General features: G+C 35.6%; 1 protein-coding gene across 35 annotated transcripts in view; it reads right to left on the bottom strand.

The window, feature by feature from the left end:
- Positions 1 to 19043, bottom strand: part of LOC100716784 (myomegalin) — a 245631-nt gene that overhangs the window by 45573 nt on the left and 181015 nt on the right. For all 35 annotated transcript variants that reach the window (XM_063256623.1, XM_063256611.1, XM_063256619.1 and 32 more), the window contains 16 exons: positions 17912 to 18043; positions 17284 to 17403; positions 17024 to 17116; positions 16675 to 16887; positions 15337 to 15495; positions 14341 to 14454; positions 14020 to 14157; positions 13223 to 13402; positions 12127 to 12321; positions 10005 to 10172; positions 9745 to 9823; positions 6317 to 6408; positions 3299 to 3415; positions 2948 to 3085; positions 1869 to 1981; positions 603 to 730 (listed from right to left, as the gene is read on the bottom strand). In XM_063256623.1, coding sequence (XP_063112693.1) covers positions 603 to 730; positions 1869 to 1981; positions 2948 to 3085; positions 3299 to 3415; positions 6317 to 6408; positions 9745 to 9823; positions 10005 to 10172; positions 12127 to 12321; positions 13223 to 13402; positions 14020 to 14157; positions 14341 to 14454; positions 15337 to 15495; positions 16675 to 16887; positions 17024 to 17116; positions 17284 to 17403; positions 17912 to 18043 — 2179 coding nt within the window. The remainder of the gene's footprint in view (positions 1 to 602; positions 731 to 1868; positions 1982 to 2947; positions 3086 to 3298; positions 3416 to 6316; positions 6409 to 9744; positions 9824 to 10004; positions 10173 to 12126; positions 12322 to 13222; positions 13403 to 14019; positions 14158 to 14340; positions 14455 to 15336; positions 15496 to 16674; positions 16888 to 17023; positions 17117 to 17283; positions 17404 to 17911; positions 18044 to 19043) is intronic.

Below are 19043 nucleotides of genomic sequence, written 5' to 3'. Positions count from 1 at the left end.
ACCAGGGATCGAACTTGCGACCTCGTTTGCCAGGCAGGCGCTTGTGCTGCTGAGCTAAACTCCCGGCCCCTCTTATAGACTTTCAATCTTTTTCCCTCATCTTGAAATTTTTGTTTTATTCTTCAACTTGATTTTAAAAACTGCTCTCAGAGAGCACGAGCTGATTGAATGGCAAAAATAATACACACACATGCATTTATGAAATGATATGGAGCATATATGGATTGTAGAGGTGGGGGAGGAATAAACTTTATTGGCCCACAGAGCGGTAAGGAAATGAGGAGGAATGACTAGGAAAAGGAATGAATATTCATGGAAGAACTAAAATAGAATGAATTAAATGTGCAAATACACTTTGTCACCGCTACCATTTAACTGAAAGAGATATATACAGTGAGACACAAATAGGCTAAAGTGAGTTTCACTTTGTGTAGATGCTACTTGTGCCAATTCTATTATTAGTAAGTCACCATTTCATTCTCCCAAGTCAGACAGGCTCTCTGGTTAGTGAAAACAAGGTTTTCCATCCTGGGCTGCAGTCTGACCAGCCAGTGCTCAGTAGGCATGCTTGTGATGAACTTGCACACTTTCCAGTTCCCCACCTCCAATGGCGGCCAGGGTCTCCAGCCTGCTTAAGCGCTCCAGGCTTCTTCCAAGAACTTCTTCTAGCCGAGTACGCAACACCTGGGCCCCTTCCAGTTCCACCTGCAGGGTTCGGTCTCTCTCAGAGCTGATTAAACATGCCACATGGAAGGAAAATGGATTAGCTATCAACTGTAAGGAGTCCTCACATTGTTTCCAAAGAGCCATCAATGCCACTCCAGGTCATGAGACTTTCTAAGTGCTTGTTCTCCAGAACACATAATAAATGAATGTAGTCTTTTGTTGAGGCATTTGAGTTCATTGCTGGTAGATTAGCAAGTCTGTTCCTTCCTTTAAAACTGTCCTTTTAAGGGAAATTCTTGAGCAATCTCACATAAAATAATAGCTCCTAGGATTGACCTCATATTCTTATAGCCCACATAAGCATTTCATTACTTGAGAGCTTTAGCTTATGAAAAATGCAACCTGAAATGAAGCAAGACTGGCCCGAGCATGACTGCTACTGAGGACATCTACTTTGTCATTTGTAACCAAATGTGACAGCACTCTGAAAAAGAAGCCAGCTCACAGACTACAGATTCAGAAGCTCTTTAAAAGGTAATACAAGCCAGTGTTCCTATCATACATTTCCTGATTCATCTTCCTGAGGTAAAAAGAAAACATTTTAAAAACCCAGTAAGAAATTAAAACAAAGTGAATAATAAAAGAATAAGAGTTGTAAAAGAGAATAAAGGGCTAGGTGGGAAGGCAAAACGAGAAAAATAAAAACAAAGGAATATAAAATTAACCAGAAGGATATAATATACATGCCCAAGTTCAAGAAGCATAAGAAAATATATTCATAATGATGGCTATCACCGATTCTGGGGTGATATAGGCCATCACAATGAGCATGTTTTCTTCAATGTTATGCAATGATATTAAATGAATACCAGCATCCTTACTTTCATAGTAGAACAGCCTTTAACAGGACATAAAGCAGAAAAAGAACGGAACATACATTGAGTGCTTATTCAATGCAAGACACTGTTTTAAGTACATAACCTGTTTTCTCAATCTTTGCAAAAACTATGCAAAATACACAGTTTCTAACTTAAGAGTTAGACATTGAGACTCAGAGCAATGCTCATAAAAATGACACATTGAATAGCTTTCTTTATCTTTTTGGTATTATAAGCACCTGCACATAGTAAATAGAAGAAATAAAAAGAAGAAGGCTAAAAGGAATAAAACATGTTTTAAAAAGGGAAAAGTCACTCTCTTACCTCTCTGGATGGGCATGGAACTTCACCAAACTGCTGTAGAGCTGCCTTTCAGCTTGTAAGGCCTCATTAAGTCGACTCCGTTCATCTGTTAGTCCTTCTAGCATCAGCAGCAACTATGGAAAGAGAGAAGAAGCAACATGCATGTAGCACGGAGAGACAGAAAGCCACAATTAGTCTGGAGAAAGAGACAAAAAGAATGTATTAGCACATACTATAACTGCATCCAACTCACTACCTTATTTCTTAAGCTTTCGGTGGTATTTTACAGTTTTCAGATCCATGTCACATTCATTTTCACTGTATATATACTTTTTTTATGTCCTTAAAGGTAAATTCACATATAGGCACAAGAATGAAAAAGGAAGAAGCCAGAAGTCTAGGAAAGATGCTAAGAAAACGAAGTGCAACAAAGTAAGGATGGACGAGAGAGAAACATAAAATAGGAAGTTTTCAGTATGTATTCAGTAAATAGTTATTAAGCACCTTCTGTATGATAGGTTCTGCTCAGTTCTAGGAAAAAGCTTACTAGATATGTAGCATGGGGGAAAGACATTCATCATGTATCACTGTGAGCTACAATATGCGCCACAAAGATAATTATCCATGATAATATGTAACTGGCAGCCATCTGTTTAAGATAAAAGAAAAAGTAAGATTGGAGTAAGTTGAGTGGTGAGAAAGGTAATAATGTAGACAGGGAATAGAGATAAGTAAATCTTTTTTGAAAAGTTTGACATTGAAAAGGACAGACATGGGGGTACAGAGACAAGTTTTGTTTTGTTTTTAATTTAATTTTAATTTTTTTAAAGTTGGGATGGCCTTGAACATGGCTAAATGAGGGCAGATGAGGATTCTGTTGAGGAAGGTGATATACGTGTGAGAGTGGGGAATAACTGCTGCTCATGTCAGGACTACAAATGCCAGAAAGCAGTATCTGTGGCTGCTACTGACAATGCAGGGAAATACAGAGCATGGGTTCTCTATGAAATAACAACAATCGACCTCTTCATAATTAGTCTACTTAACAGGACTTCCATTGTTTATTCCAAAAAAAAATAGTTTGCACTGTAATAACCTACTTGTTGTCTTCGGTTTCCCGAAATTTCTTGATCCTGAGATTCCACTGCAGCAACTTTTTCCCGAAGGAGTAAGACTTCTTGGGTCAAGCGTTCCATAGCTGGAATATCTTCAGGATCAACCAGTTGCATTTGCAGGTCCTAGAAGTCAAAAAATAAGCATAAAATTAAAAATAGTAATAAAAACCTTATTTAGGAGAGATGGGGAATTCTCTTGAAACAGCCCACTATGCTTTCCAGTAGGAGACTGACAAGCACTGACCAAGCGGCTTTAGTCATATTTTGTTTGAAGGTGCCATATAGGTACTCTGAACTACAAACATTTCCAGTGGCCTTTAAAAACCTCTGAAACACCTTTATGAGGTCTTCTTTTATCTGTATGTTCCTGGTCAGGGACTCCAGATCAGCAGCTTGCACCTGCAGCTCTTCCTCTTGCACAGCTATCATGGACTGAAGAGCAGAAAGTTCCATCTGGGAAGGAAAGACACTGTGGAGTCAGTAGACAAAGGAAACACAATACCTGTCACATTTACAGCCTAATGTTACACCAGTGACAACCAATAATGCAAGAGAAACCACAACACAAATGATGTATTACAAATTAATACAGCCATGCAGTGTGGTACCAAAAGGCACTTTATGAGAAGCTGTGATGTTTTTAATGATGTTCTCCATTTTAGTTGGCAAGATAAACACATCATATTTATTTAATTAATGATCTTGTTTTGATATATAAAAATTCATCATTAGCAGGAAACAAAGTTTTTCTTTATATAAATACTTCACTTAATAGACGAAAACATGATGCAATTAAATGGCTCCATTTTGCAATTCTTAATGATTTAAAAAGCCATCAAGCAATAATGACTGCTTACATTATCAGAGATCACCAAATTTAACATGCTTCCCAAAAAGGAACACATCAGCATTGACAAAGAAACCTTACCAAAAATTAACATTGTAAGGCCTACATTTTCAGAGTTGCATCTTTCTTCACTCCTCACCAGAAAAACCACAAATACTGATTATGACAAAATTCACTAAAAATCAAAAGAAGCATTCCTACTAATATTTACTGGGTGTTTACCATGTCCCACACACATGATAAATGCTTTCCTTATATTTAGTTCTTTTGATCAAACTAGTGATCTGGCTTACATCTACTCTTCCCACTTTAGTACCTACTTCATTCCTCATTCCTGACCCTCCAGGCACACTAGACTTTTACCTTTTCCTGGAACACCAGAATTTGTTTTGACTCAGGGCCTTTATATATATTGTTCCCCTGGCCCGAAATATCTTGCAAAGGGCTGCTGCTTCTTCATTCTTAGCTACCAGCTTATGTCATATTCTCAAGGAAGAAGCCTTTTTTGGCCATTTTAATGTGATCCCTGTCCATGTTACATCCTCATATCATTTATTATAACCTATAATTATAATATGCATTTGCTTGTTTCTCCCTCTAGTAGAAATCAATTACATAAACTCAGAGAGGGAGCTTATTGATTTTGCTCACTACCTTATTTCGGTGCTAGCCCTTGCTTAGAGATGATACCTATATATCTGATGAGTGAACAATTATCCTTTGGGTAACTACTCTTCAATTTACAGATAAGGTGATGTACTGAAGTGTTTACTCCACTAGAGAAAATGAAAACATGAAGAAGAAAACATTTTTTGCAACACAATAAAAGTTCTGTAGTCAAACTAACATAGGCTTTAAATCTTTGCATAAATTGGACGTGACATTTAACTGAGACTTGGGCTTGGTGTGGTGGTGCATGCCTGTAATTCTAGCACTTGGGAGACCAAGACAGGAGGATCACTATGAGTTCAAGGCCAGCCTGAACTACCTAGTGAGAACTGTCTAAAAAAAGCCAAAATTCCAAAATAAATAAACAAACAAATGAACAAACTGATACTTGATTTGCTCAAAAATAAAATAGGAATAATATTTATTTTGGGGAACTAGGGACACAACAGGGAATCAACAAATGATAACTACTGCTAGTTCTACTACCACAAACAAAATGTCTAAAATATGGGAAAATCTACGGTTTTTGATAATTACCTAATATTAGAGGGAATGTGATAATTTATACAGACATTAGACTTAGACATAGGTAGTAAAAGGATACATAAAGATAAGCCATATCTAAATATCATTCATTTAAAATCTCTATTCATGGACATTAAGTTTTATGATCCTGAAAATAGACAGAACCCAAAGTAACATCACTCGCTATATAAACAATACAAGAACATCTTGTGGAACCTAAAGTATTTGACATTCTTAACCAGCTAATTGATTAAATAGAAATAAAACAAAAGGGGAGATGAACAAGCAGATTTTTAAACCAGATTTTTAAAATGCCACACACTCTCATTTCCTCAAAACTAACTGAATCACATACTACAAGTCTGCTTGTAAGGGGAAACATGGTAAGGAAATCAAGAGGTAAAATAAGACTATTTTATCACAAATATGAACACAGGTTTAATAGTACGCATCAATATGAAAAGGCAGAAAAAACTGAGGAACTGTGCTAGCTAGACTTAAGTGAGGAACCCATGACACTGACTGACCTAAAATACCATACCACAGCACATGTTAAGTTCTTAATTTTACTCTTTAATTCTACACTATGGCCCTAAAATGTCTTCTCCATCATACGGGACATGTAATTGGCTCAATAGGGAAGATTGAGGGGAAGGGATTCTCTTCTAAGAAAACTGATGAAATTCTACTGAGAGAAAAAGATATAAAGTAGAAAAAAAATGTGCTCCAGGAAATGACTTTTTATCAAATATGTGGAGTCACAAAAGACTTGAGTTTAAAATTTCAGCTTCAGCATTTATTAGTTATATGGCCATATTCACTCTATATTAATGAGTTAGTGTTTTAGCTTTTTTATGTATAAAAGAGAGCTGATGCTATATATTTTGTGTAGCACTGTGAACATGGGCACTAGTTTAAAAACTTGGCACAATACACTGCATATAATAGGCACTCAATGAATGCTACTGTTATAGTGATTTTTTTATTTCTAAATTGTAATTTCATAGGTTCCCTATCATAATTCTAAGCAGCAATTACAAGTACTTCTTTTTTTCATAAATGCTTTAAATTTTTATTCCAGTTAATAACAGGTAGACAAAACTGTGTTTGTTCCATACTTAAAAAGTTTTAATGATACCAACTTACAAAAACAAGAGCATCTAACTGATAAAAAATATATAACATGATTTATATGTTTCTATAAAAAAAAGGCAAACCTTGCATTTGGGCTCAGAGTATTATACTTAAAGAATATAAACATAAACAATTTTGAAAAATAGAATTTAGAAATTAGCTTTGACTAGAAAACTTACCTGACTTTCTCTTTCTTTTTTAGTCATGAGTTCAAGTTCCTCTTTAGCATTGCTCAGTTCTTTCTCCAGCCCTGCAACCGTATCCAAATCTCCTAAAATGAATACACAGTAGTACTTATTTTGATCACTAAACACATGAGACTGCATCCAAGCAGTAAAAAAATACATATGTACTCTATAGCATTATTTATAATAGCAAAATACTACAATTAATTTACGTACTATAAAGAAAAGATTAAATCATTGACAGTATGTTCACACAGGTTAGGTAGCTGTAAAAAAGAATGTGCAAAGTGTTTACAAACTTATATGGAGTGGTTTGATGATACATTTATGTAAAACAAGCTAAACTCAAAGAACAATCTATTAGGAAGAAGGGGGAAACATACATATATGAGTTATCCGCTTATATCTGAAAAAAAAAAAGAATACACAGGGAGGATAACCAGAAATGAAACTGGTTACCTGCAAGAGAAAAACAGAAACAGAAGACAACGACAGAAAAGTAGCTGCAATTTCGGAGGATACCATTCTATATATTTGACTTTTAAACTGTGTTAAATACTTGCTATAAAGGAGGAGATAACTCAAATAATTTGCTTTTGTTTGTTTGTTTGTTTGTTTTGGTACCAGGATCTAACTCATGACCTGGCACCTGCCAGGCAAGCACTTATAGTGCTGAGTTAAATCCTCATCCCTGTTTTGTTTTGGGTTTTTTTTTGAGACAAGGGTTCGCTACATAGCTCAGTTTGGCTTTGAACTCACAGAGATCCTCCTGTCTCAGCCTCCTGAGTGCTGGGATTACACAGCACCATGCTTGGTCTAATTTTTAACTTACTACTCTTAACTATATACCCTTAGTGGTGAATACCCTGAGAATAGAAAGAACTAAAAGAAATCTGAAATATTTCACATAATATTGTTTATAGTGTTATTCATGTAGTAATTCTGAAACTATTTTTGTGTATTGTGCAACTACATAAATATTTTGAAATATATTGATGTTAAAGGTAACTAGAATTCTCGATGTTAAAGCTATAAATATACGATGAGAAAAATAGAATGTGTTGTTAAAATGGCAGGAACTATATTTTCCCTCTTTCTCTGACACACATACATGTACACACATACTTTTTAAAAAACTCATTGCAAACTGTTTACTTAACAGGGTCTAGAAGAAAATGACACTCATAAAACACAGAACATAGCATGTGCCGAGATGTTACTTTCAAAATTTATCATCTATTAAAAGAGCCAAGTAGCTTCTATTAATAGATGGTTGCAGAGCTGACATAGGTAAATAAAAGATGATCATAGCATGTTACTGTGCCAAAAACTATGAGAGTTCTCAAGAACTGATGAGGAAACAGAAAAAAGAACAGAGCAAGGGTGTGAAGAAGTTTTTATTGGCCTAATTTGGGCATCAAATAGAATAGTAACAGAAGTAGATACTGTAATGATTTTCCTAAGACATGATTCATACGAAACTAATCAAAATTGAGGTGGGGAAACAGGAAAGACAGCTCTTTATAAATATCTACTAATAAATAGAAATTTCAGAAATATAAAAATCATTTTTTTAAAAAATCACTAGTGTAACAGTTGGTTTAGGCAAGGTCAGAGGATGGCAAAGCTTCTAATTGTTGGGAAACACAACTGTCAGTATCTCAAGATATCAGGTGGTACATTGCTTATTAATTACAAAGGGAAAAAGATCTTTACAGTGAAGAGATCTTGCAGACACAGTGTAATTTAACAAAATGACTAAAGTTAATATTACCAAGTATGATACAAACTAATTAATATGCACTGATATGATGCACTGAGAAAGACATCACTTATACACTGTTCTTGCTAAAAATCTTTAACTTGAAACTAACCATGAGGAAGTAATCAGAGCAGAACCGCAGAACATTAACCTGAATTCTTAAAAATTCTCAATGTCACAAAACACAAAAACAAAAGTATAAAGCTATTCTAAATCAAAGAAAATTGAAAAGACATGATATTGTAGCAAATGTATGATCCCTAAGGTAGGAATTCAGGGGTAGACACAACTACAGAAAACATTATTGAGACAAGAGGAACTTTGAATATAGACTGTACATTAGATACTAAGACAATATGAAGGTCAAATTGCCTGAGGAGGATAAATATATTATTGGTATGTTGGAGAATGCCCTTGTTCCTAGGAAGTATTTAACTGAAGTGTTTGGGGATGAAATGTTATAGCGTCTATAAGAAGTACTCCAAGAGGCCAGGGATTTAGCTCAGAGGCATAAGCAACTGCCTGGTGAGTGCAAGGTTATGAGTTCAATCCCTCATACCCTCCGCCAAAAAAACTCCAGTGGTTCAGAAAAATTGTGTGTGTGTGTGTGTGTATGCATATATATATTTACCTGGTATATATATATACACATATATATATGTATATATATGTATATATATATATATATATATATATAAAGAAATAATTCACATGTGGCAAAAATATTAACAACTGACAAATCCTAATGAAAATATTATATGGGTTTACACTATACTGTTTTGTCTTATAGTCTATAATTTTAAATTTTCCAAAATAAAAAACTGAAGAAAAGTATGGTTTTTAAAAAAAGACAAATATAAAATAAGTTAAAGTTAACATTTTTACTCTTTCACTAACTAGCATAGTTTTCCAACTACACAATGATAATTTGTGAGATTTTTCAAATTCTTTATTATTCTACACTATGATATATATATATATATACACACAAAATTTCTGTATAGTTGCTATCAACCAAATAACCATAGGATGATTTTCTAAGTTCAGAACCTTTCTTAGCACTGTAATTACCACCCTATTAATCATCAGGAGTCTGTACTTTCAGAACTCCCTGAGCAGTAACTTCCTCAAGGCTATCCTAACACTGATCTTTGTCTCACAGACTCCAGTCCAAGGAATCCACTGGTGTTATGCTCCCATCATGCACAGAATTTGTTCCCTTTATAGAGTTCAGGCCCTGAAACCATCACTTAGATAAGGCTTAGCTTGGCAAATAGCTCAATGTATACTGTTCATCCCTTCCAACACTTTAACATAAGTGATACCAAGTTACAAGGACCATCCCTAGCCTTGAGAGATATCTAAAAGCTGCCAATTTTATGGGCTCTGCTATCCAGGCATGGAAGCACTACATCTCGCACTTCTGAATCCTGGTAAAGCTATTTAAAAAGGGGAATTAGGATGCAGTTTCACTACACTAAATTCTGAACCTGGAGCAATAAGCATTAATCAACACAAGGTAAGGGCAATTCTTAGAAGTGACATATTTCTAGCCTTTCCGGGGAATCGACTTATTTTTCCATTAGCCAATCTATTAATACAGAGAGACAAAAAAGAGAAAAACAAAAGGTCTCCTCATGAAATAAAACTTGATACTTACCTAATGTGGACCTGGGTATATTAGCATCCTCTTTAGTAGTCAATGAAGTGCTATCTCTGGAGGGTATATGCATTGACCCCTAAAAATTGGAAGAATTGGGGGATTTAGGAAGATGCAAAAACTATGAGCATAATGATAGGATTCAGAATATTCTCATACAATTTGTATTACAATTATTAAACTTATATAAAACTGAAACACATTAAACTGAAATGTAAGAAAATCAGTCAACATGAAATTTATGAGTTAGTAATTCTTACTTGGTCAGTCTGCTCTCCCAAATGAGGGCCAATGGAGGTAATGTCAGCTTGTTGGTTTGAGACGAGTACTTGAGTCATCATGAAGTCTTTCCCTCCTAAATACTGGCGCAAGGCCTGTAATTCTGAATTTCTTTCCATTAGGGCTTGCACTATCTTCTCTGAAGCAGCCTAGTTAAAAAAAAATCACAAATAACATTTGAAAGATACTATTGTAAAATAAACACTTATAAAAAGTCACTAAGACTCTAACAAATAGTTTCTGTGTTTTCAGTTTAAAAAGAAAAACAGTCAAGTGAATGGCAAGAAGGTTTCTCACAGGCACAACACTGAAAAACTATTGCAAATAAAAGGATCTGACTCAATCAGATGAAGGAGTCAAGATTCTGATTTAAATTGAGAAACAGGTGTCTTTTGTTTAGCTGTTTCATTGGCCTGGATGGTTCTTTGCCCAAACATTTTTGTAATCTGCTGCCTTCAGATAACCTCATCAGATTGGCCTTCCCTACTTTAGATACTTCCTATCTAAATGCATGGGTCAAAGGGCACCAATGTTTATGTAGATTAGTAAATTTGGGGAATCTAATAATTTCCTCTCTTCCTGTAATTCTCTCCTGCATCTGGTATGTATATTTCCTAAGCAAAACTTAAGTGCTGATATAAGTACCCAAAACAATGCATACCACACAATCTGCTCTTGATATATATTTACAAATCAGTTACCCAGATAACTATATTTGTTAGACCCCCAGGTGGTCAGGGAAATCTTCAAAATCACTGAAGCCAGTATGTTCTACTTCAAATCCCAGTTTTCTAAGACAGATGGAGGAACAATAAAGAAAGGGTCTAGAACCCACTTGTGATTATTAAAGCATAGAAAGCCTGCATTTAATAGGAATATTTGGAGAAAATAATTATTGGAGATATAAAATGATGAATTGGAACTATACTAACTATCATAGTACCAACTGACTCAAGCAAGAAATACTAGTTATGAAAAGCTGGGCTGGGGATTTAGCTCAGCGGCATAAGCGCCTGCCTTGCTAGCAGGCAGTTGTGAGTTCGATCCCTGGTACGGATAAAAACGAAAAACATACACACACACACACAAAAAAAAAAACCCGCTGAAAAGCTGAGGCCTTCTAATTTCTATGAGAAACAAAAATTCCATTTTCAATAAATAAAATTTGGGCTCTTAGGAGATTTGAACATAGCAATTTCAGAGGTATCAGTACACTATTAATGTTTATTAGTAAATGTGTCTATGAAAATTATGGGAAAAATGGTAATCACAAAGGACGTCTGTTGTCTGTCTAACACATTACACTTTTCCTGGCAGTGCTGCTTTCAGCCTTGCTCCTCCGAGTGTGGTTGATAAGCGGCATTACGGTCTACCACAGTTTATTAGAAATGTAGATTCCTCATTTTTATCTCCAGGAGTGAGTTCAGAAGTCAATGTGTTGCTATTCAGGTGATACTTTTGCATCTAAAATAAGACTGATCCTTTCAAATCACAGAGATTAAAATGAAAACTCAAAGCCTTGTTAGCCTGTTGCCAAAGACATAAATGATTCGCTACAGTTGTCCATTCTAGAAGCAATTTCTGAAGCACATGGCAGGATGTGCCTAACAAAATGTGACACACTAAATATTATGGTCAAAAAACACAGGCAAGTAAGAATCTAGCTTCTTCTCAAATTGACTAGGGAGAGTCAGAGCTGGTCACAGATCCCTGAAATGCAGTACAACTAGCATCCTTTGGCCTCTGAAAACATCATCTTTTATTCCTATAAAGGTAATCTGGGTTTTACAAGAATTGAGAATATATGGTGAGTGTAGTTTTCTCAAAATCTTGGCTATAAAAATAAACTACTACTCTAGTCTTTGTAACTTAGAAACAAAAGTAAAATACTCTAGAACTCTAAAAATTATCAGGACATTAAGAAAAAAATGCACATAATGAACTTAATGAATACATTTATTATTTAAGCATAATTCCAAACTGTTCGAAGAAATCTTATACAATTTGATATAATACTGTGGTTTAGTTAATAAATAGAAGGAAAATATAAAATGATAGAACAGGACACAAGTGATGCTTTTCTGGCCTGGGCATAGTCCTTACTTGGCTCTCCTGCTCCCTGGTGCTCATAGACTGAAGCAAGCTCTGAACCTCCATTTCATGTTCCACAGCCTGCTTGTTCCGGTCACTAAGAAGATCCTGAAGCATCCTTTCTTTCTGCTGCAGACGCTGGCACAGCTCCTCAGCTATTTCACTCTGTCCTGGTCCAAGTTTGCAGAGCAGTGTTGCACTAAGATCCTAATGCACAGAGAGAGAGCAATATAAGTTTCTGGAAAAAAGAATGTCTTCTAGTACATATCAAAGGGCTTATAAGGATCCGACATAAAAGAACTGCGAAGTTCTTGAGACTAATATCATGTGGTACTCATGTTTTTTTTTCCCCAGATCTACCACGGGCCTGCAATGCAAAAGCTGGAAATACAAGTTCAGTAAATGAACACTAACAGTACAGAATCGTACATTTGTTCTCTGAAATAAGTCCTTTCTCCTATTTTGTCAGAGCACACAATAATGTTAGAACAAATGGATGTTCAGCTCATTTATTTCATTTGTTATCTCCCCATTCTAATTTTTACCAGAAATACAAAATGATAAGCTAAAAAAACCATAAGTACCATAAGTGGTTTCAGCAGGATAATACGGGTCCTAATTTTACAGTAATCACCAGTACATGGTAGTTAAAACTCTGGAGCCATAAAGCTTGGACTGAATACTGGCCTTGCCACTTACTTAGCTATTATTTCCTGAGACAAATGAACTTCAGAAGTCTGTTTCCTTGTCTGTAAGACAGGGATAACAGTATGTCCCTCATAAATTTGGGAGGACTCAGTAAGCTAATATCCAGTAAGCTCTTAAAACAGTACCTGACCCAGCATAAGCACATAATAATAAAGGTTAGTAATCATATTGTAGATATATATTTTAGATGTAATTATTTCTCACATAACTATTTTAAGAAAGATACTTGTCATCTCAAGTTTATGGGGTGGGGAGTCCCAGTGAAAATCAATTACTTGTCCAAGAACACAATGTTTTTAAAGATTTGGGTCACTGGCCTCCTAAACAGCAAGAGTCCTAATTGAAGGCTAAGATTATATAATCACTAAGCCAACTGTATTTAAATTGACTGGAATCTTGCCTCCACTTCTTTGTTTCTGTCATGCAGAGAAGTCTGTAACTGCTGAATAATACTCTCTTGTTCCTTCTGCCAATGGCTAAATTTGGTTTCCATTTCTTCTTTCAGCCACTGGAGGTTCTGACAGGTAGCAGTTAACTGTTCCAGTTCTAGGCCTTTGGCCCTCAAGAGACTCTCCATGCTCTGCAGTCACAAAGAGAGCAATCACAAGTCAAGGTGTACCCACAGGGTACACAAGAGATCAGATATACCTGTGAATGATCACCAATCAACTTGTTTGCAAGAGGCAAAAATTTAGCATATAATCTATCATACCAATAATTTTGTATTTTCAGAAACTTCTGTCTAGTTTGTGAAGAGAGAAATGTAAGTATATAAAAAAATGAAATACAATGGAAGAATTACTTTTTCCACAGAGAAAGCAAATGACTTCTTTAAAAATTGACAGATAGTCACATAAGTATATAGTAAGCATGCCAAAAAAGTCTACGGTAATAAAATAAGCAAGTATTCTAGTCATGCCAATACAGGGACATGTATATAATATTAATGAAAAATACATAATAGTTGTACCCAGGCATGCTTATGTAAAAAGGTATATGTGGGTGTGTATCTATAGAAAAAGGTAAGTAATAAACTAGAACTATGTAGCCTTTGAAGTCTACAATGATGAAGCATGTGAGAATTATTATTTTCCTTATAAAAGAAAATACTCTGGTTTTCATAAAATGATGGAGGTGGCTGATACTTAGAATGAAAGTAAAGGAGAAAAATCAATCAATGATAGATTCTGCTCTCACTTGCATGGTAGCTTCATTGGAAGAGAGAACACCACGCAGTCTCTCCAAGTCATGATCGCGCTCTCTCACAGCAAGATGAAGCTGCCGCAGCTCTTTGTCTTTTTCTTCGAGAGCACAGAATTTTGCATCTATAGCTTGCTGTAAGGAAAATAAAGAGTCCTAAACTTTAAAAAATTCACCATCTTCATCACCCTTATTCAATAAAATCCAAAATATGAAGGAACAGAAAACTAAAATCCCAAGGCACAAATTAGACACAAACTTAATAATATGTAGACAGAATAATTCATAGCATACCGAACAAACGTTTATCCTACATACCTCTAGAGCAATTGCTCTATCTTGTATTCGCTGCCGAAGTTTCTCAATCAACATTTCATTTGCTTCAAGAGTTTTGTCTGAGTTATCTCGATACTTTAAGAGCTCCTGAAATTCCTAATAAGTCCAAAAAATATTTTCTTTTATTTACTTATCCAATACTAACTGAATTCCTACATTTTTTTCAACTAATTTGTTATTCAGAATAAAAAAACAAGAATGATCATTTTTCTCAGGGGAAACACGTTTAGCAGAAATAAGAGATATGGAAATTGCTATCTGGCAATACTTAATTTACATAACACATAAAATTAACAATTTAGCCACATACATGCTAGCATGCATGTCAGCTGGCTACTGGGAAAACATAGGATGTGTTGCCTGACTTGGCCTAAAGGTGTCAGTAAAGACCTCACCAAGGAGGTACTATCTGCTGCCAATCTTCATTGACTAAGACTCCAAAGCAGAGATGGTGATAGCATATTATCTGTCGGGGGGGGGATATATATATTATCTGTTGGGGGGGGGAAGCCACACAACATATACATGTTATGAATAAATTGTATGACCAGTAAAATGTAAGGGATTTTATGTAAGGTTTAGAGTAGCTGACAGAACTGAACACTCTTTTTAGTGTCCCATTTCACCCTAAAACTTTCATTCTAGCATGTAACTCTTATACCAATGTCATCTCCTATCAGTCCTACCAGACTGACAAAAGTAGTCAGGACTCTGTCTCGCCAAGCCCCATTAGAGTAGTGTCTGATTCACAAAGGTACTTGGTAAGCATCTGCTGAATACTGTTTGCCTTTCCAGTCTCTTTGTATCTTACTTGCTGATCAGGACCTTATTCATGGATTATATTTTTTGTCTTTTTAAATCTTCCTGATTCCCACCACTCAAAGTTCTATTTGTAGCAAATATTTAACACAGGTGACTCATACCTTAAGGCTATATGAACAGGAACTTCTGAGCTTTTATGAGATCGTGTAAACTCACCTGAAGCAGTTGTTCTTTATGACTCAGACTGTGGTTTAGGTGTTGAATGGTTTGCTCCTGTGTTCGAATCTCACTGCATTTTTCAGCCTCCAGGGTATGAAGCTGTTGGCTCTTATTCTGCAATTCTCCTTGTAAATGATGCAAAGCTTTTCGTAATTCCTGAATTGAAATATTCACTTTAAAAAAACAATCTAAACTTGTCATTTGGTCATTAGACATAGAGACCTTAAAATTTCTAAGACATAATGAAATATAAAGAACTAGAAAGCACCATCATTAAAAATGCTACAGAAGTATTACATAATACATTAACTGGAGTTAAATATAGGAAATTGTAAAAACTGTGTATATAGTAAGTTTGACTTATAGTTCAATACTTATTTTCTTGTTTAAAAAATACGATGTAGGACTTTGTCCAACTATAACCCTAAATCCTTTACAATAAGCTCAAGGATAGACTATTTCTATCATGTTTTCTTAAGAGATCATGAAGATTCTATTAATTCATTTTCTTAATTTGCCATATGTAGTATTTTTCTAATAATAAAATCAGTAATCTTTAAACCATGTATTACTTTAGATACTCTCCAAAATATTTTCAATTAAAATTTAGGACATGTTTCCTTTAAGTATACAACAAAAAATTAAGAATTATTTCCATTCTAATTCTTCCATTACTCCTCAACCTTGCCAAATTATGAAAATTTTAATATTTGCAATGCAAATTCAGGAAATATATTTAACCTTCAAAGTATTAAACTAAGGATATTCATCAAGAAATAGTTTCAATCTGAATGCTTTACAGTCAAAAGAGAAAAACATATGCTCTAAGATAATAAGATAAGGATCCATTTTAAAATTATGTGTATTTTTAAAAATTACATGGCTCATTGTACACATCATTGCTTTGATCTTGGATGTTCTTGGTCACTTTTCTGTGCAGTTTACTATTATCCCATCCTCCAGGATAACCTGAGATATCCTGTCTTTATGAAGCTTTCCTTGATTCCCTTTCTCAGTCCCTCCCAGAAGTCCTTTCAGGACCCTATACACAACTCCTCAGTATTAACCACACTCCAATTATGTTCATGTGCTTGTTTTACACACTAAATTATAAGCAACTTAAGAGGAAAGGGCCTGTAGCATTTTCCAATGAATTTCCAGGACACAGCCCCATAACCAGCACATGAAATACACTAACAAATGTTGGACCAAATTACACTCAGATTAAGCAAATACTGTAATTCAAGGGTTCAGGTTCAAAACCAGCTGTTCTGATAAAAAGCCACTGTCAGGTCAAAGTCAGCACTGAGGGCTATAAAGTGGTTAATGATTTACCTGGTTATGTTTCCAAGAGGCCTCCTTCTGCTTTTCTCTCTCTTGCGCTGTAGTCTCCACTAACTGCACACATCGCTTGGCATCAGCCAGCTGGCATTCCTTCTGTCTTACTGACCTCTGCAGCTTCTGTATTTCAAGTTGGCTGCAGAATAAAGCACTCTGAAGATCAAGCAGAGCCACCTGTTGCTGAGCTTGAGACGTACTGTCCGAGGTCTGAGAAGAGAGCAGAAATCAGTCACAAGAACAGCAAGCAATGACCTCAGGGGACTGTGAACACAAACTTAAGAAGGTAACTGAGAAAGACACACTCCCAACTCTAGTATTTCCTCTCTCTGTGACCCTCACATACATGAAGTTGTCCAAGCTGGCTTTGGTGTAGCATTTCTCGAAGCTTTGCCATCGTGTCATTTTGGCTTTCAATCACCTGGTACAACTCCTCAGTCTGAAAAAAAGAGAGGGAACACCAAACATGTTAGTAAATTGAAAATAAATCCATTATCTGGTACCTACAATTTTTCCAGGCTGATTATTTTGTTATGCCAATAATATATTTCTACATTCATGGAACAAATGGTTTCCTCACAGATTTCTGAATCCTAAGTGATTTACCTCACTTTCCCTGCTTTTCAGAGTTTCCTTGAGGCTTTGAATTGTATCTTCTTGCTTTTGAGATGACTCTTGAGCAGACTTTAGTTCACAGCTCATTTCGTGCAGTTTGTCTTGAAGAATCTGAATTCAGAAAAACAGCAAAAAAGTTTGTTGGGACAATGATATGTTTTAACCCTAAATGCAGCCATAAAGTCCTTCCTCTGATCTATGATTTGATGAACTTCTTAGGAAACATTACATTAATTTTTCCTAAATATAGTAACTATTTAAGTTGTATGACAAGCAAAAAGAGAAAGTCATAGGAAACATGAGATACTTTCTTCAATACTCGGTAAACTCAATTCTCAGTCACTGTGCTTTCTCTGTGATGGAGTATTCCCATGAGTCACTGTGGATTAATCTTAAGATTTCATAAGCATTTTAATCAGACATCCAAAACTCTGATCTTTGCATACACAGTTAAAATGCATGAGAAACAAAGGGGAGGACTATATTTGTACAGGAAATATTCTCTAGAGCAATAGGAGTCAACAGCTGTCATCTCCCCAGGCCTACTCAGTATAAGGACAGAGCCTGTCACATCCTCAGGAAAACTATGGGACAGTCAAGTGCGCAGTACTGATCGTACCTTGCTGGTGGCCTCTGTTTGCTGGACTTTGTCCTGAAGTGCTGCCAGATGGGAGTCAGATACAGACTGAGCACTTGTAGTGGTCTCATTGGAACTCAGCTTTTGTTGTCTGAGTAACTCTTCAGGCACCGACTATAAAAAAGCAAGAAGGCAAGTTGAGTTAAATGCAGTCAACAAAAAGTCTTGTTTAAACATCTATGGCATCTTTTGTCAGAGATTTAGAAAACCAGAGCTGCTGCACAAACTTTTATCTGTAGGACTTACCGAAATAGTCCTTTTCTTTGGTAAGAAGATTGATTCACTTTTGTCTTTACTAAGCTTCTTAACCCACTCACACGACAGCACTCAATCACATGTTTAAAAAAAGGGTAAGTTTCTATAATGAAATGCTTGTAAGACTGTTTGCTTTATCCTGTTTTTAATCAGAGAATTGAAATGCATGTGAATTAAACTTATTCTATTATTAAAAGAAATGATACAGTATTCCAGTTCCCTGTCTTGTAACAGGCCTATTCACGTTATGGAAAAACTGGCTAACTTTGAATATGGACTGTGTATTAGATAATACTATTTTATCAACATTAAATTTCTTAAATCTGTCAACTGTATGGTAGTTGGTGGAAATATCCCTGCCATTGGAAATACATGCAGAAGTATTTACAGTAAAGCAGTACAATAGCCACAGCTAATTCTTACATGGTTCAGGAATTTAAAAAGCAGGGCACGATGGTGCATGTCTGTAATACCCACACTCTGAGGGCTGAGGCAGGTAGAACACAAGCTTGAGCCTCGCCTGAGAAGCTTAGTGACTACAGGGTGGGGACATGGAGCAGTACAAAAGACCTGCATTTGTACCACAATGATAATGTTCTTATATCAAAGTGAAAGTAGTAAAACAAATGTAGAAAATATCAACAGACAGTAAATCTGGGTAAGGGGTATATGGGAATTCGCTGTACTTCTCTTATACTATCTCTAAAATTTTAAATTATTTCAAAATAAAAAGTTGGGCAGGGTGGTACATGCCTGTAACCCAGCACTCTGTAAAGCTGAGGCAGGCAGATGCCAAGTTCAAACCCACTCTGTCAATTCACCAATTTAGTTTTAAAAGCCTGTCTCAAAATGAAGAATA

This window comes from Cavia porcellus, unplaced genomic scaffold (assembly GCF_034190915.1).
Source record: "Cavia porcellus strain 051 isolate PalLab524CR breed Dunkin Hartley unplaced genomic scaffold, mCavPor4.1 scaffold_1, whole genome shotgun sequence".
NCBI lineage: Eukaryota > Metazoa > Chordata > Mammalia > Rodentia > Caviidae > Cavia > Cavia porcellus.
This window is presented reverse-complemented; position numbering and strand designations above follow the sequence as displayed.